General features: G+C 50.0%; 1 protein-coding gene across 2 annotated transcripts in view; it reads right to left on the reverse strand.

Annotated features, from left to right (window-relative positions):
* PAPPA (pappalysin 1) overlaps positions 1-26,498 on the reverse strand; it is a 255,679-nt gene that overhangs the window by 67,509 nt on the left and 161,672 nt on the right. For both annotated transcript variants that reach the window (XM_059071226.2, XM_067040877.1), the window contains exons 11-15: positions 15,924-16,037; positions 14,382-14,517; positions 12,162-12,375; positions 4,997-5,165; positions 2,578-2,761 (exon numbers count right to left, since the gene is read on the reverse strand). In XM_059071226.2, coding sequence (XP_058927209.1) covers positions 2,578-2,761; positions 4,997-5,165; positions 12,162-12,375; positions 14,382-14,517; positions 15,924-16,037 — 817 coding nt within the window. The remainder of the gene's footprint in view (positions 1-2,577; positions 2,762-4,996; positions 5,166-12,161; positions 12,376-14,381; positions 14,518-15,923; positions 16,038-26,498) is intronic.

The raw sequence follows: 26,498 nt of genomic DNA on the forward strand, positions 1-26,498 counted from the left end.
CGTGCATGTCTGTAGGTTTGGTCTGTGCTTTTAGTGGTCATTTGATAAAGGACCTTGGCGGGAGTGATTCTAGGGCTGTGAGTTCGCGGGGTGCTTTGTGTGCACCTGGATTCTGAGGGGAAGTGAGTTTGTGGCGCTACCTACATTAGACCAGTTTTAGGGCCACACTCAGTGCTCTTCCTGGGTGGTGGCTGTTTGACTGAGGACACTAAGCTCCAGGTCCTGAGAGGAGCCTGGAGGATGGATCGCGTCTCCACAGCTCCCAAGACTAAGGCCTCCGTGGGACAAAGAGGTCGGGGGCCGAGAGGGTAGCCGCTGCCGGGATACGCATAAGGGTGCCCCTTGGAGATAAGTATTTACTAAGCACTTTCTCTGGCCCCGGCATTTTGTACACACCATTTCTTTTAATTCTCAACATGACACTTCAACGTGGCTGCTCTTACAGCCATCTTACAGAGGAGAGTACTGAGGCTCAAGGATGTGAAATTGCTTTCCTAAGATCAAACAGCTGGGGGGGGAACCTGGAGTGGAATCCCAGCCTGTCTGACGAAAGCTCACATTCTTTTTGCTCAAATCACGCTGCAGGGAAAGGAAAAAACGAAGGGAGGAAAGGGAAGCAAACAAGGAATGTGGTAAAATTTTGTTTTGATCTCCTCTTTATCTTCTGGCTTAAGAAGGGAGGCATCATTAACAAGCTCAGGAGAGAGGTAAAAGGACCTCTGCCCAGTTTTTGCTGCCAGAAGATCCAAGTCAAAGCGTCAAAACCTGGAATCTGAACATCAGACGATGCTGAGAACCGAGGGCATGGTATGCCAGTGGGTCCCGGTGGGTCAGTGTGGCCACTGGCGAGATGCTGCCCTGTGTTTTCAAGGGAAGAGCAAAGTGGGTACCAACGACGATCAAAATGGCGGTCCTCCTGGGGCCATGTCTGCATGGTAGGCTCACCCCCCACCACCAGAGTCAAGCAGAGAAGCAATGGTAGAAGGGCCTGAATCATTTTGATTAAGGATTATTATTAGCCACAATGAGGGCTGTAATAATCAATGCTAATTTATACACCTCCCTTTCCCAAGGGCCTCTGACTGAGAGGTGCAGTGTGATTTCCTCGTCTGGAGTTATTAACAGGTCCCACTTCTGGGCAAATGGGGCCAAGGGAAGGGCTCAGGTAACCTGAAAGATGGAGGGTTTACAGTTTCCACTGGTCTCTTCACCTCTCTCAGATCTCAATCTCTACAGCAGCTCAAATAAAATGATTTTACATTCAAATCTTCTTGGGTAAAAAAAAAAAAAAAAAAAAAAAAAAGAGGGGACCTAAAGGATGTACCCCAGAGGTGTTTCCTGCTTTTCTTTTGGGGCAGTTTAGTGAGATGGCCGGGTCCTTCATTCATTTCTTAAAAGAAACATTTCTTACGGTATTACTTTCATCAATTTATCCAGCCACGCAGCCTATACACTTTATTGAGTCTTACTATGTGTAGTAATCTTTTGAAGTTCTGTACTGCCTTGAAAATCTGGGGACACTATTGACTTTCTCTAATCATCAAAATGCCTGAAACTCATGCATTTGCAATATGACATCTAAGCTGAAGGGGATTTACACACCTCCCTCCAAACCACCCCCACCCCACAGAAGTCCACTCGTTCCCACTCTATAGAATGATGAACCCCAAAGTAGGACACCTGCTTAGTGAGATACCATTTGGGGTGTCTGATAAAGGAGCAATGTTTCCTCCGATAAACCAAGCAAAGGAGAGAGTCCTGGCACCTGTGAGAGCTGAGTACAGTGTCCAAATCCAATACGCAACTAGAAGCCAAGAGCGGCGTTCTGATAACGCCGCTAACTTGCTCTGCGATTTTCTACAAGTTCCTTCCTTCCTCTCACTGGACCTCAGTTGCACCATCTTTCCAATAATCAGTTATTCCTGACTAGTTTAAAGAGCCCTTTTAGTCTTGACAGTCTAGGTCACCCAGGCCAGCCTCTCACTCATTTCCAACATAAGTCCTCTTCTCCAGTTCGCCAGACTGTGTCTTACTCACCCAAATACCCCTAGCACCCTGCCCACGAGATCCCCGTAAGCACTTGCCGCCCAGACCCACTCCTCTCTGAGCTAGCCCTTCCTAAGGAGAAGCAGCGGCCTTTGGAAAAAGACAGGCCTGGGCCCCATGGTGGAGCCTCCCATGGACAGCATGATCTTGGACAATTGCTTTCACCTCTCGGAGCCTGGATCTCCTCCTCTGCGAAAGTGAGAAAAATACTACTACTTACCTCCCAGGCTTACTGGGCCCTAAACCTAGCCAGTGAACTAGTCACATCAGTTCCAATCCTTCCTTCTCCCCTCCTTCCCCTCCTTCTTGTCTCTTTCCTCTTTTGCAAGATTTGAAAGAGGTGCCATACGCATCCATACTCCACTTTCCCCTCAGCTGAACCGCAAGGCAGTCTACATAGACACAACGGGCAGCAAGGAATCCGAAACACAGAGAAAACCCTAAACCCCGTCCACCCCCTAGTGCTTGAGCCCCAGCCGGAGGACCTGGGAGCGGCCTCCAGGGCCCCCATGCCCACGGGAAGGGCGCTACCTCTCAGCTGCGCCGGGTGGCGGCAACGGAAGGAGCACTTGCTGCCGAACGTGGTACCCTCGAGGCAGGAGAACGAGGCAGCGTAGACGTGGTGCTGGTCCGGGGCGCCGCAGTCCACTGGCTCACAGGCCACCTGCTTGTTCCACTTGCCCTCCGTGCAGGTCACCGTGACGCTGGGTCCTGTCTGAAAGGCGGGGGGCAGACACGGTGAGGAACAGCAAAGGGAACCCCCCGAACGGGGCGAAACCCCCCTCTCCCCCAGGCAGCGGCGCAGGCTCTTGCCAGGCGCCCGCAGATCAACGTTCGCCGTTTGAACTCGAGCTCCCTTTCCGTGATCCCAACAACTGTTTGAAGGGGGTGCTTCAGTTCCCACTTTACAGCTGCAGAAACTGAGGCTCAGAGACATTAAGTGATTCGCTCCAAGTTACACAGCTGGAAAAAAAAAGGATGAGCGGGAACTGAGCCCGGGCCCTTCATCGCTGCTGTCTGGAGAGTCTCTCAGACCATTATTCCCATTCTGTTGCTGAGGGGGCCTGAGGGCTTCTTTCACGAAATAGCCTCTGAAACACGGCACAGCAGGGGGACGCTGGCTGTGGATCTTTGTATCTTGTCTTGGCCCTGGAGGAGACTGTGTTTCACCCTCTAGTGCCTGGCACAGAGCGGGCATCGCCGGGGGAGACCGGAGAGCTGGATCTGGTCCTCTGTGCTATGAGATCGTGGCAAGGTCCTTTTCCTTGAGTTGTCCCTTTGGCGTTGAACCCAAGGATTGCTCTAAGAGCCACTCCCTACTCTGAGATGCGATGGTTCAATAGCTGGGAGAGGTAGACGTGGAGAAGGAACGAGCCTGGGAAAACGAAAGGGTCGACAGGGATTTGACCCAAACTAGAAGACGGCAGGGGCTAGGCGTGGAAGGGCGAGGCCGTGCTACGGAGCCAAGGGAGGGGCTGGCATCGGCAGCCGGCACGGAGGCCTCCATTCAAGGAGGGAGCTGCCAAATCCCAGGGGATCGGGGATGCCAAACGTTGAGTTGGGATTTTAAAAGCATAGGACGCTCTTCCCCTCTTAAGCACACGGCCGAGGGAGGAGAGGTCCCTCACTGCCAAAACCAGCTTAATTGTTTCCACGGGGCTTCAGACCTTCCGTGTCTGACACACAGAAGCAGGTGTCTAAGACAAGCAGTTGAGGGTCCCAGAGGTCCCACGGGGACCGCGCAAACAGGTGTTCCCAGCAACAAGGAACGTGCCCTGTGTGCCTGGAGCACGAAGCGGGGGTCCGCTGGCAGGGCTCCCCCCCCCCCGAGAGGCTGCACCTGGAATCCCCAGATCTCAGGACCTAACTAACTGTCACTCCCGTCACCCACCCGAGACCCCATAGCCACACTGGCCGAAGCAACGTTCTGCCACATCTCAAGTCCACTTGCTGCTACTACGCTCACCATGCAGGACTCATCCCCCTTCCACATGCTCTTCGGATGACTTCCCGACGGCTCTCCCTGCGGCCGGTCTTCTGCTAGACTCCAAGCCACACCCAGGTGGGCCACTGGAAGGACCTTTATCCACCATGACCTGACCACGCCACTTCCTTCAACAGCTCCCTGCTGCCCTGAAGACCACCCTCAAACTTCTGGCCAAGCTAACGGGGCCTTGCACCAGCGCAACCCGCTTGCCCCTCCAGCCTCATTGCTTGGGGGAGTTCAGTAAGAGAAACACCTGTCTGTGGTGTGCTCCTGGTCACCAATGGGCACCCACACACCATTCCTGCCCGTGCCCAGAGCCTGCCTCCTTCCCTCCCCACAACACGTGCCCCTCTGTCTGTCTCTCTGGTTCTCGGTTTTCATGTCGCTTCTTCCAGGCAGCTTTCCTTGACTCCCCCCGTGCTTCCACGACACCCTGCGCTTCCCTTTATGGTGTTCAGCACACTGTGAGGTCACCACTCACTCATCTTCTGCTTGTGGTCACTAGTCACTAAGCTCCTTGAGAGGAGGAACTAGGTTTATCTCAGTGACCCTTTTTTCTCTAGCACCTACTATAGTATCTGGTTCCCAGTGTGCAGATGTTTGAATGAATGAACGAGCACCTCACTGACAGAGGGTTCACCTCTTCCGAAAGCAGCCCATTCGACTGTAGCAGAGTTCTGACTGTGACGGTTTCAGTCCAAAATCCATGCTCAGCCCACGGCTTTCCAGATTTGCAACCTATATGGGGACCCTGGTACATGTTGTATGCTCCTCTGCACAGGAACCACTGTCTCAGAAATCCCAGATCGACTCCCTCATTCATTCAATCCACACCTATTTATTGAGCATCTACTATGGGGCAGCAGTACATTAAGCGCTGAGGAGTCGGCAGAGAGCAGGTTCCACATCCGCTCAGCCTTTCCCGGGCTGGAGAGGAGCTCTGAGCCCGGCACCTGCGCACACCTGGCTTTTGATCAGCTCATCATCCCGCTGTATCTGGAGCACGTAGCCCGTCCGGCAGCTCACAGTGCACCGGGCACCGTGGTAGCGGTCACTGCTGGAGCAGTTGAGAGAAGCGTTCTCCACAGCCAGCTTCGGGCAGTCAGCGGCCTCACAGGCGAAGTGCACGCAGCTGAGGAGGAAAGAAACAAGAGGGTAAGTGGGCGCTTTCTTGCAGGACGACTGCACTCCAGCTGGAAGACAAAACACCTCACGGGCTTCCTCTCCAAATCTCCGGAGGCTGAAAGTGGAGACGCAGAGAGTGAACAAGACCCTGGAGGCAGTGGTCAAAGGTTATCGCTAAAAGCACAAGTTATGGAAACAGACAAACCGGAGTTCAAATCCTACAGCTTGAAAACCTTACACGTTATGAATCTTCAAACCTTGCAGAACCTCAGTTTTTCCGTCTGCGAAATGGGGATCATTATGATTCCGGCAAGTGTTCTTTGAGTCTCTTATCTGCCAGGCACTGAGTTGAATGAAAGCCTCTTCGTATTTTATAATAGCACTCACTTCCGAGGGGCGCTGTGAGAATTAAATCAGATGGTTCAGCAGAAGCACCGAGTGGAATTCCTGGCACATAAAAGCACTCAATAAGTGGTAGCTACTGGTATGAATAAACCTATGCTCTATTACCTAGAAGCTGTCTAACTTAGGTAAAGCACATCGCCTCTCTCAGCTTCAGTGTACTCTCAAATTCGGCCAACCTATAGGTCCATGAGATTCGCCTGAGGTGCTCAAAGGAGAAGTCCTTTATAAACTGTAAAGTGACTTATGAATTGTTAGCGCAGTTGTGCAGAGATCACGCCATTCATCTTCAAGTCCGAGCTCCATGTAAGTTTCTACAGGAAGCTTTCTCGTGTCCCAGGCAAGCTCCCCTGCCGCACTGGGCCCTCCTTTCTCTCAAAGCCTGGTCTCTTGCTTCATGCATTGAAAACACAGGTCCTGGGTGCCAACCATGTGCCGGGATGTGTGCTAACCCTTAAGGAAACGGAAAAAACATAAAGCCCCTGTGCTTAGGTGATCTTTCCCCTCATGTTACCGTCACGCAGACGCTTAATAACATTAGTGACTATTCACCGATTGCTTATATACATGAGCTCACCCATCCTCACGGCAACCCTATGAGCTAAGTGTTATTCATTTTACAGTTGGAAAACTCGGGGACGGCCAGATCAAGTTACTTGTTTAAGTTCCCATCCAGATGTGTGACTCCAAAGTCCTTGCTGTTAACCTCACCTCACACCTGGACTAGAACTTCCCTGAGGGTAGAGATAATGCCTGTTTCACCTCAGTACACTCCGCACTGCCAATAAAAATGCCTTGCATGAAATAGCTGTTTCCTAAATACCAAGAAACAAATGGTGGCAGTGTCTTGCGAAAACTCTCAAGCTCTTTGCAGACGTTGAGATGTTGATTTTGAACACTGAAAGCTTCCAGGAGGCAGTTCTCTCTAACTTGCCCCTCTGATCGGTGTCGAACACAACGCCTGGCATACAGTGTGCACAGATAGCCAGGTTGCCATCCAGAGCCTCAAAGCTTTCTTTTTCCTGTTTCTGTCTGGGACACAAGGAGCGGTGGGTGGTCAAACCCACTTAAGAAGAAATTCCCAACTTTTTTCTTGGTGCCAGTTTCCAGGCTACCCCACTGAGGATTTTATAGGAACGTGGTTCTCAGCCCCACTCTCTAGCCCCTGCTCAAAAGTATGGTAAGAATTAAAGTGGGATAAGTGGGGTGGGCGGTGCGGGGGCGGGTGTGAGGCGCTAACATCTCCCAAACATATCACCAACAAATTCACTTCAGAAATACCCAGACAAGGGCAAGCCTTAGCTGCCGGTCTCAGACACGCACCCATGTGAGCTTTGCGGTCTCCACATACCGCCCCCCCCCTTTCAGAAATGCGGGGTGAGTGGGATTAAGTGACACTTGCTGAGCTGTTCTGATCCTCCGCCCTTTTCCTGCCCCTGACAGCCTCTGCGGTGCTCCATGTGGAGACTGTAGCTGTGGAGTCAACGCAGGGTCTTTGACACCAAACAATGCATCTGTTCACGTTGTGTAAGCGCTGGGGGAAAGAGCCACATGGTTCCAATTTAAATAGATTTACTCTGTAAGCTACCAGCTTCCAAGCCAGTCTTCTGACCTTTACCTTACAGTTTGGCCGTTCTCGCTCTGCACTCCCAGGAGGCCCCTGGGCTCCCATCTGATGACCACCAGGGGGGCTCTGGGAACCCTTTTTGAAAGACAATGGCTCTGGGCTTCTCTGGGCTACGGGGGCCATTAAGATAAAAACAGCACCCTCCCTCCTTCTGGGCTTATTAAGGTTCTTCTTTGTAGGAAAAGGATAAACTGGAAAATGTGGTTTCCTAGAATGGAAAGAACCTAGGGCTTAGCAAGTGGGCTAATGTGGGAGCCCCAGCTCTGCCACGTATCCCTTGTTTGATCTTGGAAAGTTATGTTAACACCCTGAGCCTCAGTTTCCTCCTCTGTCAAGTGGAGGTGATAAAATGATCCATCTCTCAAGACTGTCAAAACCAGGGGACGTGTCAGCCACTGGCTCATCCACTCAACACACTTGCCTGGGGGCTCTCGCGGCGCAGCAGACACTGATCTAAACGCCAGGGCTACCGTGAAAGAGGCCTGTCACCGTGTGTATTTGAGGAGGGAGGACATGTGCCCCCCCAAAAGTCATCGATAAGCTTGTTTTAGAAAGTGATGCCTATTGCAAGGGCACCACACCCAGGTGACATTATAGAGGGTGGCTGTTAGGGGAGGGGCGGGCAGGACACTACACACAGAGGGGTCAGGGGAAGCCTCCTAGGGGACACCTGAACTAAGCCCTGGATGAGACGAAGGGATTAGCCATACAAAGGTTTGGGGCGCAAGGAATTCCAGGCAGAGTGGAGGGCACGTGCAAAGGTCCAGCACGGGCTGGAGCTCAGCGTGTTTGCAGAGCTGAAAGGTCAAGGCAGGAGAAATGCTTTAGCAGCTGTGAAGCTCCATGAGAAGGCAGAGGTCTCTCTCCTCTGGCTCTTTCTACTATGAAGGAAGACATTCACTGGTCATATGGGTTACCTGACCAGACAGGTCTATGCTCCACTGGGGAGGGCAGCTTTGGGTCAATGAGGCCAGTCAGTTTTCTTCGTCGCAGGACTTCTCAGAACCTTGAAGGTTCTACTGCACGTGGTGGGCTTTCAGAAGGGACTCGTGCGCACTTCATTTTCCAAGCTCTGCTCACCTATCTTCGCGGCGTGTTTCTGAGGACCAGTGTCCTCCAGAACACACCTCAGGGAATGTGGAGTCCCTGCTTTTTCAGCACATTTCTCTAAACCTGGCCTGCACGAACAGGAAGGAAAGGGGAAAAGGAATTCATAGTAACAGCTATCGGCGGCTGTGTTTTACCTACATTATCTTCTCTGCATCCGCACCGTGACTCCACGAGGTAGTATTATTGTTCCCATTTTTGAGAAGAAGAGATTAAGACTAAGCGAGTTTCAATTGCCTGTCCAAAGACACTCGGCGTGGACAGGATTCCGGCTCGGATCTGCCTGTCTGTCCCTAAGTCCCTGCTCTCTCCCTTTTGCTGTCCCGTTAGCTGGAAAGGACATTGTGTGAACACATTGTCCAAAAATGATAAACATTACCCCAACTGGCCCTCCCAAATAACTCCCTGACGCAGCTCTGTCATTTCGGAAACACAAAAACAAAAATCAAAACAAGGAAAACAAAACAAAACAAAGGGCTCTGCCTTCGTTAAAAAAAAAAACAGTGGGGGGAGGATTTCATACCGGTGATGGGCTGTCAATAAAAATAACAAAAGAAGGGGAGAGAAGAAGACATTCCTCAGAAGGGAGGAAAGTGGCTGACTGCCAGTGGGGGAAGGGACACAGGTAATTTTACCAATAAAATTCTCACAGCCCGGGTGAAGGTGGAAACACCCCCTCTCCCCCGTGCAGAGATAATCAGATACTTAAGAATTTTCTTTTCTTCTTATCCATATTTAATTCATTTCCTTCGAGACTCAAGTGTAGAGGTGGGTCCTTAACTGATCCCAGTCAGCCCTCCAACTGCTGCCCCCGCGGTCAACTGAAAGGGCCCCCAGTCCTGCATCATGGGGGATAGTATGTACCCCTCAACCAGGACAGCGCAGGCCAGAGGTTAAAGGGCTGGCGAGGGCTCCTCTCCTGGCTCTGTCCCCTGACCCACGGCTTAACTTCTGTGGCTGCTTAGCTGCAATCATGCCATGGGCTGTGGAGATAATAACAGGCAGACTGTTTATAAATCGTTCTGAGCTGCCCAGGCGGGGGACAGCCAAGAAAGACAGCTCGCTCGACACTGGAAAACGAAGGGAAAACTGCTCTTAGCACAGCAGCTTCGGGGTCGCTAGAGAAGCGAGGCTGAGAGAATGACCAAGGTAAGCCTCGTTTTCCTGCCCAGAAACGAGGCTCCGGCGGGAAGGGACCCTACAAGGCTCTTCTACCTTGCAGCTCTAGAAGCGACCCGGTGACGTGGTGGGTGCAGGCCTGGGAGGCCAAGTCAGCAGCTGCGGGTCCGGCTGACCACCTGAATGGCCAGCTGAGCCCAGAGGGGTGTGGTCAGTGGGAGGCCACCTGCCGGCCAGAGCAGGTTCTCCCGTCCCACGTTGCCGAGCGGGACCGAGGGCAAGTCCTCTGATGTGTTTAAGAGGAGGAAGAACTGTGATCTTTGATCCTTACTCTCCTGATAGTTAAATGCTACAACGAACTAAAGAAGAGGCCGAATGAGGGCCAAACAAACACAAGTCGTTTGTGGCCTCGTCTGGCCTCCAGGACACAGCTGTGTGGACACCTCTGACGAGGAGGGAAGAGCTTTGACCTGCACGTCCGGAGAACTGGATTCCAATGCCATTGGGCTCTGCATCCTAACCCACTGGGCGACTCTGGGAAACACTTCCCCCGCCCGGACCCTCGGTTTCCCATCGTCAAATGAGGATGCAGAACCAGAGACTCTCTTCCAGCCTCGCAGCTTTCAGGGGGCAGGTTAGCGTCAGGACAAAACAATATATATATATAGTATATAATTTCAGAGCCCCTCGGAATGAGAACACGTAGGCTTTGATAATCCCAAGACAGCTGCATCTCCATCACTTAACTCAATCTCACCGACTTAAACGCTCAGAAGTGAGCAGCCAGGAAAAATCCTTTTCTCTCCTGGATGTGCCTGGTCCTGGTGGGCAGGGTGGCTCTTAGGGGCAGACAAAGTGGGGTTTTACCTCCCATTGCCTGGATGGCCTTGACTCGCTCACTCTGTCCATACCTCACTGGACAGGGGTGATAATGAAGCCAATGTGGGTCCCTTCCTCTTCCCCTCACCCCTCCTAGTTCTTGAGAATCACAGACTGTTCGAACTGAGAGGAACCACAGAGAACACGGATCCATCGCCGACGTTATTTCACACGTGGGGAGACTGAAGCCCAGAGAGGAGGAGGGCCTGGAACGTTCTGCTCCAGTTAAGTGCTTTTCCACAGCAAGGCAAAGAACTCAGCACATACTTGTTGAGGGACTAGCTTCCAAGGTTAGACACTTCTTACTGTTTACTTCGGGCACGGGAACTGCTAATTAAGGATTCAAAGAAGCCAGTGCCGGGCTCAGTGAACTCGGCGATGGTCTTGGTGGCTGGCTAAGGATGAGAAAGCATTGCAGAGAAGGTCTGGTGGATTTGCATTTTCCGTCGACATTGTTTCCCTGGGTTCTGAGAATGAACTTACTTTTATAGCCTGGAGAGCCAGGGATGAAAAAGCCCTCTCAGGGTGAAATACAACAATGAGTGATATTTAAGGAGCTCTTTTCCCTCCGAAGGATTGCGACAGACTTTGCACAACAGAAGCTAGAGACAGTGGGTGCAAAACAATGTGGGTTTTGCAACCACCTTTTGTGTCCTCTGTGGTAGCAGGGGCGTGGGAAAGGCTGGGGTCCCCCTCCCCACTCCTCTTTCCTCTCCTGCTCCCAGGTAGACAGGTCGGGGCTGAATTGCCTTTCAGAGGGCCTCGCTCGGGGGGAGCCCACAGAGACCCCAACTCTTTAAACAAATGTCAGAGATGATGTGGGACCCCGAACCGGTCCTTCCGCTTGTGAAAACCCAGAGGGTAACGTGGAAGTTTGGACACTGTGGATGGACCAGATGAGCTCCGAGGCTTCTCCCAGCTCAACTCTAAGAACTTTCTGCGGAATTCTGTGCAGAAAAGCACCACCATCACATCAGAAAGTGGTGATAAATACTCTCTATCAATACATTATCTTTGCACAGTGCTTAATAGTTTGTAAGAGCACTTTCGCCTGCAGTGCACCATTTAATCCTCACAGCCACCCTATGGGGTGGATATTATCACCCGTTTTTATTCCAAAACAGACAACTGAGACTCAGAGAAGTGAAGTGCCTTGTCCAAGGACACAGTCAGGAAGGGGCAGGTTCAGACCCAGGTAAGAGTATCATTAAAGCTCATATTCTTTCTAGGAAACAGCATCCTCTCTTAGCTCCAAACTAGGTACATTAACAGATGCCAGATCAAAGGTACTGACGGAGCAATGTCATGTAGTTCAAAGACAGACACCGAGACCACTGGGAGAATCTCTCAGGAGCCAGGTGTGGGGAAGATGTAGAGGTTTACCCAACCCTGAAATATGCAGTGAAGCGGGATGAAGTTAACAGCAGTCCCCACGCATCCCCCTAAATTTAGGAGGGTTATGGCTCTTGCCTGTGCTACTTAGGAAGCAGAACGTTCCAGCATTTCAGAGCTGAAAGAGAGCTAAACCCCCTCTCCTCTCCTCATTCAAAGGAGGGCGCTGAGGCCCAGAGAGGGAAAGTGATGCTCCCACGGTCATCCTGCAGGCCACCGTCAGCTCCGGGGCTGCGAGCCAGGTGAAGGAGGTCTTCTTTCCCCGACGTAATTCCTGCTACCCTCCCTCACCCCTGGGATTCAGAGACGCGTGGGCCTCCCGAGCCCAGAGGCAGAGCTGACCAGAGGCCAGAGGATGGGGAAGGGAGAAACACACAGACTCTTCACTGCAACACATGTGGCTGCCCGGTTCCAGAATCCCTCCTTCTCCACTTGGCAACAAAACGGCCCAGGGCGAGCCGACCCAGGGTGCCTTACCTCTGTTCGGCAGAGCTGTAGGTCTCCCCTCTCTGGCAGCTGCTCAGGGTGACGGGGTCAAAGTTGTCGAAGGAACGGAGGGCCACCCCCGAGATGGCGACCAAGGGTGAACTGAAGCTCACACGTACCGCCTGGCTGTGGTAGAAGGGCTGGCTGAGGTCGTGGACCACAGGGATAATCAGGGGATTGTTCCTGCAGCTCAGAACATGGAGGCCTGTCAGGGGAGACAGAGGGCCGAGGGGCCAGGCTCATTACTCACGGCCAGTCACGCCCTCCCCAACGGGCCCTTCCCGAAGCCCCCAGACCCTTTCATGTCACTGCACAAAAGCACCATTGGGTGGCCAGTGGGGATTTTGAGTTTGATTGAAAGTTTCTTTGTCTGCCTTTTTCTCTTGGTTCCAAATCTTTCCAATCCCCCTGCCTCACTGCCCCCTAAGCTTTCCCTTCACCTAATAGGGCTCACAGCCCCTCCCCCTCCCCCAAATGGCCACCCCTTGGCCAAGCACCACTGGCCCTCACTTCCCTCCCACATTGCGTGAGGGCTTGCTGCTCTAAGTTGCTAGTTTTCAGGCTGCCTTCCCGGTCTGTCATAAAAACGATGGAAATAATTCACAGGAGTAAGTCATTCCCGCGGTAAAAAGCCTACTCTCATTTTTAATCTAGGAATCTGGGAGCAGCTCTTGGGAGGTAAGGACCTCTGTAGCCATTCTGCAAAGAGGAGACAGCGAATCATGATCAGGAGGTGGCTTTCCAGAGGGATACAGGAAAGCAAGCCATATGAAGTCCAAGGAAAATCCAAACTTGCTTCACTCAGAAGCTCTCAGTTCTTTCTAGAAGTCCCCAGGCTTCAAAAAGGAAGGGGTGGGGGGAGAGGGACAGGGAGAAAAGGTACATCAGACGGGGAGGGAAGGGAATGATGGGGTGGGTTGGAGTTCAGTAAAACTGAAGCTGGCTTTGGCGTTTGACGGACATCGGTTCAATTTTTGGCTTAGCCATTTCTTGACTATGTGAATCCACCAAAGCCCGAACACTCACTCACTCAGTGCCTACATCTGAAAAATGGGATGCTTCTAACCAGGTCCTGGAAGGCCGGCTCTTTTGGGACATGAGGCTCCCAGTCCAGCAGGTCCCCTTCTGTGCTCTGCTGTCTTAGAGCTGCAGAGCCTCTGCAAGGGGTACCAGGATGCTGAGGACACAGGACAGGAGACCCAGTGGGGAAGGACGTGTGGACACCCCAGGCACCAACTAGCAGGATCTAAGGACCTTCGCTGGAACCTGACTCTTCCCATCTCCTCTGAAAATCTCTCCGCAGAGCCCTTTGTGACGCCAGGACAGCTATGAAAATATTTGCTTCTCACTTAGGGACATTTCCCAGGAATCCAGATAAATCCAGAAGGGTTTTCTTCTTCTTCTTCCTTATTAGCGTGGTCGCCCTTGCCTTGAAAACTAACCAAATAAGTAAACATAAAAACAAAACAAAACCCCTCCTCCTGCCTTGGCTTCTGCTTGACCCTGAGGTGACCCCTTGCATGCTTGCTTCCTACGGGTCTTTGAAATGAGCTCCCTGTGGAATGGTGCGGGCACAGCTTTGGAGCCTGGACTTCGGCACTGGCCTGGAATTCCAAACTCCTGGCCTGGCTGCCCAGAGGTAGACGGGGCAGGGTTTCTGGGAAGGGTGGGAGGGGGTGATGGGACTTCCTGAGCGCTGGGTGTTGCACTCTGCGCGGGTCACAACATCTCAAGGAATGGCCCGTTTATTATCACGGACACCACGGCTATAGGGTAAAGAGCAGCAGGTGATGATTCTGAAAACCTGGCTCCCCTGCTCTCTTGCTGGCTCCTCCCATGTGACCTGGGCCTCTCGAGGCCTCCTGGGGTCTCGGGGGATGACACACATAATGGGAAAGACCCTTTACTCAGTCTCCTTCCCAGGGTCTTTTGAGGATCTCATGGGATGCCTGAGGGTAAAGGCATTGGGTAGAAGGGAGCTGACTGAAAGGAGGACTTTGACATGAACCCCTCTGCCCATACCTGTCAGATTCGGGCTTCTCTGGATACACAAACACATTCTGATTTGAAGGCAACCAGAATGGCAAATAGAGAAGCAAGAGAGAGGAAAGGGGAGGGGAGAACTCTTCCTCGGCCCATCTTCACAACCACCCACAGGCACATGCAGAAAGCAGGTACCGAGGGCACGCCGCACCCGAGGGCAACGCTCACCTAGGTCGTGGCTCTGGTCTTTGGTATCAAGCAGCTGGACGCTGATGGTTTCCTGCTTTTGATCCCCATAATAGGTCCCATCCGTCACCAGGTGGACAATGACAGCTGCAGCAACCATTGGCTGAGAAAAGTACGCCTGAAATGCAGACGACATAGGAGGCTCACTCGTGCAGCCGGGCGTGCGATGCGGAGGCAGCCACGGGGCGGGTTTTTTTTTTTTTTTTTTTTTTTTTTTGTGGTACGCGGGCCTCTCCCTGTTGTGGCCTCTTCTGTTGCAGAGCACAGCCTCCGGACGCACAGGCTCAGCGGCCATGGCTCACGGACCCAGCCGCTCCGCGGCATGTGGGATCCTCCCGGACCGGGGCACGAACCCTTGTCCCCTGCATCGGCAGGCGGACTCTCAACCACTGCGCCACCAGGGAAGCCCGGGGCGGGGGTTTTGAGGAGACTCTTCCATTTCAGGAGCTGGACTATGTATCACGGTCCCGTGATGGGGACAGGTGGGCAGTGAAACCTCAAGAGTGAAGAGCACAGGCTCTGAGGTCAGAGATTGTTCTAACGTTGGCTCTGCGCTTTCCAAGCTGTGTGATGTCCACTGGCGGCTGTGCTGCTCTGGGCCTTAGTTCCCTCGCCTCCAAGTGATGGGTATGTAAATAGCTACACCACAGGACGGCTGGGAGGCTCCAGTAAGATACTGATAATAAGGGGTCTGGCATACATGAAAACCACGCAAAATGGTACTTACTATCGTTCACCACTTCTCCATGCTAACTAACCTCTGTACTACGTGCCGAGGAGACAAAGGTAAGTCAGATATATGCCCTTGCATTTCTGTGGGCGCTGGAGTTCAATGTGGGTCAGGAACACACAAATCAAAACTTGGAACAATCACAATCCATAGTCAGGAAGATGGGCCCGTAGACAGCTGTGGAGGACCATGGCACTTGACAAGAGCCATCCAATAGATGACCACACGTGGAGGACTAGAGGGGAAAGGACAGTCCCTTCTCTCTGTGGGGGTCGGCGAAAACTTCAAGGAGAAGGCAATTTAAAAGGCCCCGAGGGCTTCCCTGGTGGCGCAGTGGTTGAGAATCCGCCTGCCGATGCAGGGGACACAGGTTCGTGCCCCGGTCCGGGAAGACCCCACATGCCGCGGAGCGGCTGGGCCCGTGAGCCATGGCCGCTGAGCCTGGGCATCCGGAGCCTGTGCTCCGCAACGGGAGAGGCCACAACAGTGAGAGGCCCGCAAAAAAAAAATAAATAAATAAATAAATAAAATAAAAGGCCCCGAACAATGATGTTCTTCCAGGCAGATAAATGGTATCTAAACTCTTGGCCAAAATAAGAGTGACTGAAGGCATCCCATGAGCACATAAGGGATCCCATTCCAGGAAGCATCCCGCTGCTAAGTGCTTTCTTCTCTGTCCTTACAATTAACACCCTCAGTGGGGAGACAAAACCATCTTGAGAAAGGGTCACAGGAGGCAGTGCCTCCTGGGGGCCACTGCTGGAGAATCGAAGGCTCTCAAAGCTTTGACTTACCCGGAGCCAGAAAGTGGTCTGAGCCAGCTGGGAGTACGGGTAGCTGATGGTGCAAGGGTACCAGGCATGCTGGGAAATGCCTTCACTGAGATCTATCACCTTGGTTCGACACACCTGGAAAAAGGTAAAGGGAAACAAATGTTTCAGAGGGTCTCAGAGGCTGAGTTAAATTCAACTTGACAAAACTTGACTATCCACCTATTTTGTTCTTGACACTGCAGGAAGAAATTGGGATGAACTGACAAGAGTCTATTCCAGGAGCCCACATTCTAATGTAGAAGAGAAAATCTTCAATGTTACTAAGGAAAGGACAGATAACACGTTTTGGTGGTAGAGATGTCAGAGGCATTCTCGTGGGGACGAGTCCTGGAAGAGTTGACATTGGAGTTGGGTCTGGAAGAACAGGGTAGCTACGAAAGGAAGGGCATTGCACATGCAGGGAATAGAAGCCAGGGCTTAGAGGAAAGCAGAAGCCCAGAACGATCAGTGACAAGCTGCCTGGTATAACAGAGCTTGGGGAAAGTGGCATCAAAGGCAGGCCTGAGGGCTTGGATCTCACAGACTCTTGAATACCAAGCAGACCACTTTAGAGCAAATCCGTAAACTGTGCTCAGAGCTATGTTAATGACCGAACAAAGACTATGACAGCGTGAGCATTTGCTTTCCCCCGAAGAAAATCAGCTCTACCATTTGTATAGATTTGCACATATACACACACACATTCATTCTCAATGACAGATATATCAAATGGTATTGAAAGAAACATGAAGCATGTATAGACAAGTAGTATTGTTCAAACTGAGGAGTATCTTGTGTATCCAAATGTCATTTCATTCCACTGGTTCAATCATTCATTCCAATAACATTTATCGAGTAACTGCTATTTGCCGAGCCTTCTGGGACAAGACGGCAGACGGGTCACGCTACGGAGCTTAGAGTGGCCGTGTGTACAGACATGCATCAATTAATCACATACGCATACATTACTATAAATTGTAGACTAGAAAAGAGCTATGATGGAAAAGGAGAGGAACAGCCGAGATGTTCTTGAGATTGGTCAGACTTTTTGCAGAAGGTCATCCCAAATTAGAGCTCTTCCTCGGATCTCTAATGTGGTTCCTCTCTCCAATCTTCCCCGGGAATTTGGGCCTGTCATTCCACACCTGCGGGTCTCAGGCTACGGATCTAAAAAGTAAGGCCAACCTAAAGAACTCTAAGGTCTTATAAGCTATGAAAAAAAGTGAGATAATCTAATCTCAATCATGTAAAACAAAAAGAAAAGGAAAAAAAAATATATATATATATATACAAGGATCAAGACTATCCATTCCAGCCATATCTATAGTAGCAAAAGCTTAGGGAGAGTTTATATGTTCACCTGTTGAAGAAGGGATGAATAAAATATGATATATTCATATGATAGGATTCTGCAATCAAAAGAATATTAAGAGGACTGAATGAGATTCAAATGTAGCGATGATCCTAACACTATTTAACACCTGGTTCTGTATGGACCCTGGCCAAGCAAAATGGAAGCCCTATTTGTGAGTTCCCAGATCTCAACATGGGGAGATTGCAAAAGCATTAGCACTGAGTGACTAAAAAAGAACAAGATGTAAGTGCATTATGACGCTATTTATAAAAATCATGCAAAGCGAGACTATACCCAGGGATTCATATACATGAGTGTAGAAGAATTAAAAATAGCATGGAAAAGTTACACATCAAATTCACTTATCAAAGTCAAGCTGAAACACATGGCTGCACTGTAATCTACAACTGCAAGATGCAATGCTTTTTTTAAAAATAAACTTTTTGTTTTGGAGTAATTTTATATTTACAGGAAACCCGCAAAGATAATACCAAGAGTTCCATATATGCTTTACCCAATTTCCCTTAAAGTTAACATCTTCAGTTTATTCCTGAAACCTCAAAGAGAAGAAGAAAAGTTTTTTGTCACCTGGGAAGTTCTGCAATGGTGAGCTGGATTAGAGACTTGGTTCTGGTTCAAACTCCCTCACAATTTGATGTGTGATTGTGGACTAGTTATCTCCGCTCTGTGGACCTCGGTTTACCTTTCACATCTGAATGTTGGATTGGGTCATAGGTTTTCAAGGTGTTGCCTATGGATTCCTAGGGTTGCTTGGAGGTGTCAGTCTGAGGGTCAGGATGTGAGAAGATGTACTTAGCTTCTGCTCCAGTGTTTCAACCAGAGCATCTTCACTCAACTGTTTTATATATCAAGCTGCCTTGTAATGTTTCATAAGAGCTTCACTGCTTTAAAAACATTGAAAAGTACCGAAACTTGTTCATTGCCAAAGTTTCCCTCCCCCCTCCCCAAGGTGTCGGTGGGTCCTGGAAATAGAGTATTAGTTTCCTGAACGTCACAGGTAACGTCCTAAGGAGAGTAAAAGTGCCAAGAATCAGCCATCTCACTGGCCAGGAATTAGGTGTCGGCTTCGGTTACTCACATCTCTAGAAGCCTAATACCGAGGAGACTACGGGTAAAACAAGCCACTTTAATGGGCTAGAAGACGTTTTTCAAGTTTATTTATTTTTTCTCGAAAACAACTGAGACTGAGCTCATGCAGATCTGCCAGTGGATTGTGTTACATTTTTACAACAGTGCGAGACTCTGCATAAACTATCTATGGCATTTGAAATGCAGGCCAGCAATTTGACATGTATCCTTTTGGAATTCTTTCCCCTTGTGTTCTTGGCCGCCTGTCCCCCCCGCAGAGAGTGGTGGAGCACAACTGCGGAGCGCTAGAGCAGGGGGCTTATCTCTGCATCTACGGCATTCACAGTCAGAGAAGTCTCGGACTCCAGCAAAGCCCTCTCGCTACTTAAACAGTTTCCTCTTATCTTGTCAGCTCTATCAGCACTAGACAGGACTTCAGAGGAACATGCTGCTGTTATTTTATTCTCCTGGTTTTCCTATTTAGTTTTGTGTTTGTTTCAGGCTGGCCGCGATCCTGACCAGGGACAGTCAAAGTAGATCAGAGAGGAACAAACAAATCCAGCTGAACCTTTGCCCAAAGCCCCAGCTGATCTTAAAACCATCTGTGTTCCTGGGGAGGTGCGGGAGGCTGCAAGCGCTCACAAGCCCCCAGCTTTTACAGACCTTGCATGAATTTGCTCATTCAGCAGCCATTTATGGAAGACGTATGGCACACCAGGCTCTCTCTGAGAGGAAAAGAGCCTTGACTTTGGCCAAAAGGATGGTCACACACCTAAAGTGTGATCCCAAGGTACCTGATTCTGTGGGGATGCCCTGCTTTCATCTACCCACGTTTTTGCACCTTCTAAAAAAGCAAATCCGATTCCATAAAATACCACTGAGCAGTGTAGACTTTACTGAACATTTTGTGGGGGAACGAGCAGGACAGTTGCATCGCACACCCCATGTGGACTCAAGCTCTCACACCATCACCCCAAGCTCCTCCTCACTCACCATCACCTTTGGCCAGTTTCTTCAGTGACCTTTCCAAGCTCTCCGACTCCCTCTCTCAAATCCCAGGCAGAGACGGTCTGCTCTCCCTCCCACTCTCTGATACACAAATCCTTCACGTGACGCCAAGGGCTCTACCTTGCCGCCCCCAGCCCCAGAGATGTCAGGGGGGTGATAAGAGTAACCTTTTTGGCCTCTCTGTCATGCTGCTATGAACAAGATCTGCTCCTTCCCTGTACATCACTCACTGGTTTGTGGAATACATCACGGAGGCTCTAGAAACATACTGGCAGCCTCTAGGCTTCCGGTTCTTCTAGAAAGATAAGGAGGGGGTCTCCTCTAGCTGAAACTGATCTTTCCGCACTGCCTACTCCCATGTTCATGGCAGCGTTATTCACAAGAGCCAAGATGTGGGAACAACCTAAATGTCATCAAGAGATAAATGGATAAACTAAATTTGGCATATGCATGCGATGGAATATTATTAAGCCTTCAAAAAGAAGGAAATCCTGCCATATATGACTACACAGATGAATCCTGAGGTCATTCTAAGTGCAACAAGGCAAGTCACAAAAGGACAAATACCGCATGATTCCACTTATATGAGGTATCTAAAATAGCCAAACCCATCGAATCAAGCAGTGGAATGGTAGTTGCCAGGGGCTGTGGGGAGAGGAAAAAAGGAGTTGCTAATCAATGTATAAATCAACAAAAAGTTTCAGTTAAGCAAGATGATTAAATTTTAAAGATCTGCTGTACAACACTGCACCAATAGTCAATAATATTGTATTGTACACATAAAAACTTAAGAGGGTAGATTTCTTTTAAAGTGTTCTCATCACAATAAAATGAAATAAAACAAATATTCTTTTGAATGACTAAGATATTGATATTTACTGAATTATTGAATACATTAATAAATAAATGATCCAGTGAAGGGGCAAAAAGAGAAATTCATGGAATATTGCTGGGCAAAGAGCAGATGCGGTTGGGCCTGCAAGCACCCTCCCTCCCTTATTTCTTTTCAGGGTTGGAGGAGGAATTACCCAGCATCTTCTTGATTACTTCATGGACAGAGAACTCACTTCCATTTACAAACAGCCCAGTTTACCTTTGGACAGATTCTTCCCAACAGCCAGGGGAATATGTCTGGCTGCACTTTCTCCTACTCTTTTCTCTAAGCAGCAACACTTGACGCTTCCTTATTTTAGAGTTTTAGAGTTAGAAGGACTTAAATAGGTTATCTGCCGAGACCATTCCCTTTTCAGTGGTCGAGGGAGGGCAGGTGTCTTGCACAATATAAGACAGCGAGTAAGTGGCAAAATTAATAGGAAAGTACAAATTTTTCTGGTTCCCAGAACGGATGCCCTGCCCTCACCTATGTTCTGCACGCTCTAAATCCTACCTTTACCGTGCAGAACCATCTCCAGTGAGATTTCTGCACCTCCCCCAAGAATTCATGGCAGGAATTCTGGTGCCCGTGTCGCTCTTCTTCTGCAGGAAGCCCAGCCCTATGTCTTGGATGGAGGCTGAGAAGGTCACTGCCTTTCATCCCCATCTTAGGGCCTGCAGGAACCAAGGGGCGAGCAGCCCCGTTTTCCCCTTGACCTTGAGGGGGAAGGTCTCATCTTTAGCACACTCCCTTAGACTCTCTGTCATCTTCAGAGATATCTGTGCTCACTTCAAATACCAAACAAGAGACACAGGGGGCCTGGGCTGTTTCTGTCTGTCACTTATTAGCTGGACATCTCTCCCACCCTGTCTCCACATCTGTGAGGTGTAGTGGTTGCCCCCGGCGCTTAAGGACACCTACAGTAATACTATCCACCGAGGTCTCACTGTCACAATATCATTTAATCCTCTCAACTACTCTGGGAGGTTGGAATTATCCCGTTTTTTTCTGATGAGGAAATGAGGCCAGGAAGCTTTAACTAACGCTTTCAAGGTCATAGATCCAGTTGTGTATGACAACTGATGCTGGACTCTGATCCCTCCGATTCCACGTTCTGTGTACTCACCCACATGGCACCACAACTGTTGTTGTCTTGGTTAAAACCTCCACTTCCGCTGATGGAGAAGAGGGTACCGATTACCACTCTCTTCGTCTCTAGTCACTCCACACACTGCACTCTCCCTGCTCCAGAGGTCCCCATAATTAACTTTCCAGAGTGAAAAACTCATCACATCGCCTTGCTACTTATCACACCCTCCACAGCGGTCCGTGGACCACAGGATGGAAAATTTCCTAGATACGGCTTACAAAGGCCTTTGGGAGCGGGTTCCGGCCACATCCTCACGTTCACAGCCAGCTGCGCTCCTGCCTCACGCAGCGGGCAGGCATCCATGCAGCTACACCGCGGTGCTCGCTTCCCGCTGGACGACCCTTCCCTCCCAACACGCCGTGGACTCCACCACTGTGATGTTGTGCCCAGATTTCCACCCCACTGCAGTGGACGGCCCATTCCGTGAAATACCACACACACTTCAAAGTCAGTCTCAAATATCAGCCCTCCTCAGAAAGCCTTGGCTCACCCCCCAGGCAGAATTAATCGCTCCCTCTGATGTGTCCATATACTTCTTTATATATACCTCAGTTACAGCACTTGTCAGGTTGGATTATAGTTGTTCAGAGTGCGGTCTTATCCCTTTAAACCCTGAAGGCTTCCAAGGTGAGAACCATGTTTTATTTATCCTCAAATAAATCCTAGCAGATTGCCCAGCACACAGGACACAAGAGGTACCCAGTGAACAACAAAAACAATAGCAGTGTATGCCGTACTGACTGGCTGTCCTATGCTGGCCACTGCTTCCAGGACTCCATATAAACGAGCTCACGCAACCTTCAACTCTGTGAGAGAGTACTGTTATTATACCCATTTAATAGATAAGGAAATATAAATATATTTATACTATAAATATACTATACCTATATTTATAGTATAAATATAATAGACTTATAAATATATTACAAATATAATATATTTATATTATATAAATATAAATATGATACCCATTTAATAGATAAGGAAATATAAATATAATATCCTTGTATTATAATAGACATATAATATGCTTATACTTAGAAATATAATATACTTATATTTATACTATAAATATATATTATAAATATAGTATAAATATTATATCCATTTAATAGATAAGGAAATTGAAGCCCAGTAGCTCACCTAAGGTCACACAACTAGTTAGTAGAACCAGGATTCAAATCCAGGCGCAAACTCCACTCCTACCTGTAGATGCAACTTGAAAAGGGTCTGCCTACACATTGCTCAGGGCTGCTCCGGAGGATGGACTTGGGAACTTTTTTTGTTGCTTCTCCTGGAAGCCTCTTCAGCAGACAAAAGTAGGGCCTTACAGCTCTGCCCTGGGGTGGGGCTGTCGGCTGACAGAGCCCAAGATCGCCAGGCTCCGGGACCTGCCTCCTAGAGCTGGCTCAGTGGCTGGCTTCCTCTGACACCCATCCTCCCCACTTGTAGGACACAGTAAGATGGATCCCCAAAGGGCTTTTTTCTGTTCTGACATTCTGGCAGCTTTTGATGTCCAGCTTCTTCCAGCGAGAGCTGTTGAAGAGAGTCTTGATTCTGCAGTGAAGTGTGATCCTCCTGTGGGCCTGAGCTGACTCATGGATCCCAAGTCTCTGATACTCTGAGGCCAAAAGCTAACTAATATCACAGCCGCCTTTTCTGTCTAAGACAACTAGAGAAGTAACCTAAAAGTTTACTGCTGCCATTCCAGCAATGTGTTTCCTGTTTTTTCTTTTCTTTTCTTTTCTTTTTGTGCGTGCTGCAAAAGAGCTGGAAGTTCTTCTCCCAAAGTTTTGACATCGTTGGATGCTCGAGCTGGGAAGCTCCTCAGAGATCTGATTCTTTTCATCACATCTGATGGACAGGTGGGGGATAGGGCTCAGTGGGGAACAGAGAGACTGGCTTCAAAGAACGCTGTCGGGTCCTCTGGGGCGGGCCTCGGCTGACAGCAGCAGAGGCCTCTGCGGCCCCAGGACGCGGGCCCTTTCGTCCAGGCACCGCCGGCCACTACACCCAGCACCCACCTCCAAACCTCCTCCCTTGCAGAAGACTGCTTTCAATTAGAGGAGCTAACGATGTCTTGCTTTCAAAGGGTTTCTTAAATCCAGTTTATCTTCCACCCACACACGATGTACACAAAGGAGGGGGACGGAGAGAGAAGAGGGGAGTGGGGGTTCTGGTATTTTCCCACACAGGGGAGATGGCTTGAGGTTTCTATTGAATTTCACTTTTACAGATTTACATGCCCTTTTGTCAATCACAGGAGGGAGGAAGTGCCCGTCAAACCTCTAGCCCATCCTCTCCAATTTCCTCTTTCAATTCAAAGGGACCTGGGAATGGGCCTCACAGAAAAAGAGAGGAAAAGGAATAGGGAGTGGGGAGGGTGGGGTGCATGCGGACAATAACAATGCACATTAGCATAGAAGTGCGCGCGCACGCGCGAGAGAGCGCATACGCACACGCGCACACATGCACAGGTGCACACACGCACACGCGCACGCGCGCGCGCGCACACACACACACGGTCCCCAGGCAGTGTTTCCGAATATTTCTACTTAGGGCACATTTTAACCTCAGGTTTACAGGTTCAATGCCCAGTTATTTCCCCAAGAATTGCAAGGTTGCAGAGGTGGGCAGGGTTCCTTGATATAAAGACTGCAGGAGGGAAAGCCTGCCTCAGGAGACCGGGACACAGAGGGGTCCAGGTGAAATAAAGCCACCTCTGTAAAGCTGGCTTGGCAGTTCCTTCAAGAACGTACTGCCCCCTCCTCAGAGCTCCTGTGGGGGAGGGAAAGGGCACCACCTCTTAAGGACAGCCTCCCAGGCGCTGCCCGTGTATTATCTCCTCTGGCCCTCGTGATAGCCCTGGGGAATAGGCGTGTTTTGTCCCTCTCGTAGAGATAAGGACTCTGAGGTTTGGAAGGCATCCGTCACTCCCCTATGGCTGAGAGGTCAAAGTCCAGTGGTCTGACTCAAAGTCCGTCCTCTTCCCACCCTGTGGCTGGACTTTCCGAGAACTCTCTGTCACAGCCTTTGTGCAACACACTGCATTGTGCTTTCTCGTCTGTCCGTGCGTCTACATGCATGAGCTTCGAGGACAGTGCCTTGCTTAGGGACAGCTAAAGGAAGTACAATGGCCCTTGAGCCCAGCGGACCGGTTGGGGCAAACACATGGGATCAGTGCTGCCGTTCCCCCATCTCTTGGCCAGCACAGATATCATTAAACAGTGCCTGCTGTTCCCCCGAGTGTAGACCTCTGAAACCGTCCTAACAAAATGTTAAGCCACTCGTGATGGGTTAGGATCGCCCTATCTGCAATCCTTGAACTTGGCTGTTAGCTCACTGACGGCAAGAACGGGGTCTTACTTGTTATATCTTCAATACTAAGAGCAGAGGAAGGCCTGGAGTAGGAGCTAAGCAAATATTTAGTTGAATGAACTAACAAAACCCACAATAAATGTTATTGATCCTTTACTATGTGTCAGGCTTCTAACATGTGCTCCACACACCTGGTCTCCATTAGGGTGACATGGACACAGGCACCCAAACGCTCCGACCCCGGCTCGGGCCTCTCTCACCAGCTGGGAGTACCGTAGTCCTCCCCCACCTGGGTCTTCTCCCCACCCCTCTGCCCTCCCTGACCTCCTTCCTGTGCCCCTCACTCCAAACTGACCCTCTGAATATGACAACGACAACAAAAAAACACTGTAAGGGCAACCGAGGGTTAACATTACATAACGTTGTGTACGCGGGCGCACACACACACTTTCAATCCCCTCCTCCGACCTCCTTTTCACACACTTAATAGTGACAGAGACAGAGACAGAGACAGAGACAGAGAGAGAGAGAGAGAGAGAGAGAGAGAGAGAGAAAGAGAGAGAGAAAGAGAAAAGAGAGACAGAGAGAGAGAAAGGAAGGAAGAAAAGCCAGGCTTTCTTTACTGACCATTAGAAACAATGATCATTTTCCCTAGGCCCCTAGAGCAGTTTCCCCTTTGATACCTGCCTTAAAAAGATAGAAGGGAGGGGGAGGGCTGGATTGCCTCTTTCAATTTCAGGATTTATTATTTGGCATGGACAGACAATCAAGCAAAGAGGTATTTCCTGTGCATAGGGCCGGTGCATGGAATGTAGGGATACCTCCTCCTCTCACGCAGTGATCTGGAAATAGCAGCAGACCTCAGGGCCTCCACCCAGGAGACACTTCCAGATAAGATAACCCGGCATTAGATGCCCTCCAGCCTTGGGGCTCAGCTCTGGGGTGATTAGTACCTCACTGCTCCCAGGGTCTGTCCCTAACACATCAGGCATTTCACACTCCTTAGGGGTCTAATACCCTCCTGGCCTGCACCTCCCCACGCGGCTGGAATCCTGTGGTTTGGGGTTCAAACTCCTGGCCTGATCAAATGGTCATGGAAAAGAAGCCTAGGCTCTCAAGGCGAAAGGAGCAAAGAAATCATTTAAGAAACCACTGTTCCACAGCATACCGACACTTTTACAGGTGGAGAAACTAAATTTCTTAGAAAAGAATGGTTCAGAGTCATAGGATTGATGGGGACTGCTCCCTCGATGGCTTAATTTTATAGACAGAAGCTCAGGATTTCTAGGGGACAGAAATTGGATGTTCCAACCCTCTTCTAAGGGAAGAATTTATGTGAGAGGCCCGAGAAAGCATCCATGATAAATGGCAAAGACAAAGTGTGTTTCCTTGCCCACACACTTAAACCGGTAACAACGACCAGCAACTATGTTCCAAGTACAGAGCCTCTCCTTCTTGTGTAAAAGGCAGGAACTGCCGTCCTCACTTACCCTACAGGTAACGAGCCCGAGGTTCAAAGGGGATAAATGGCACCCCGAAGCCACGCCTGTCAGGGGTGTGAAGTCCGGGTCTGATTCCTGCCTGTGTTACTGTAAGGCCACCTCCTATGATACAGACGAGGAAACAGGCCCACCTGGTATAAGCGGTGATGGTGAGCACCCAGCTGCCTTCACCTCCATCAGCTCCATCCTTGTGTCCCTCGTGAAAGGGAGATTCCTATTACCCATTTACAGGCGGGAAAACTGAAGCCAAGGGAGAGGAAGA

Source organism: Kogia breviceps, chromosome 8, assembly GCF_026419965.1.
Source record: "Kogia breviceps isolate mKogBre1 chromosome 8, mKogBre1 haplotype 1, whole genome shotgun sequence".
Classification (NCBI taxonomy): domain Eukaryota; kingdom Metazoa; phylum Chordata; class Mammalia; order Artiodactyla; family Physeteridae; genus Kogia; species Kogia breviceps.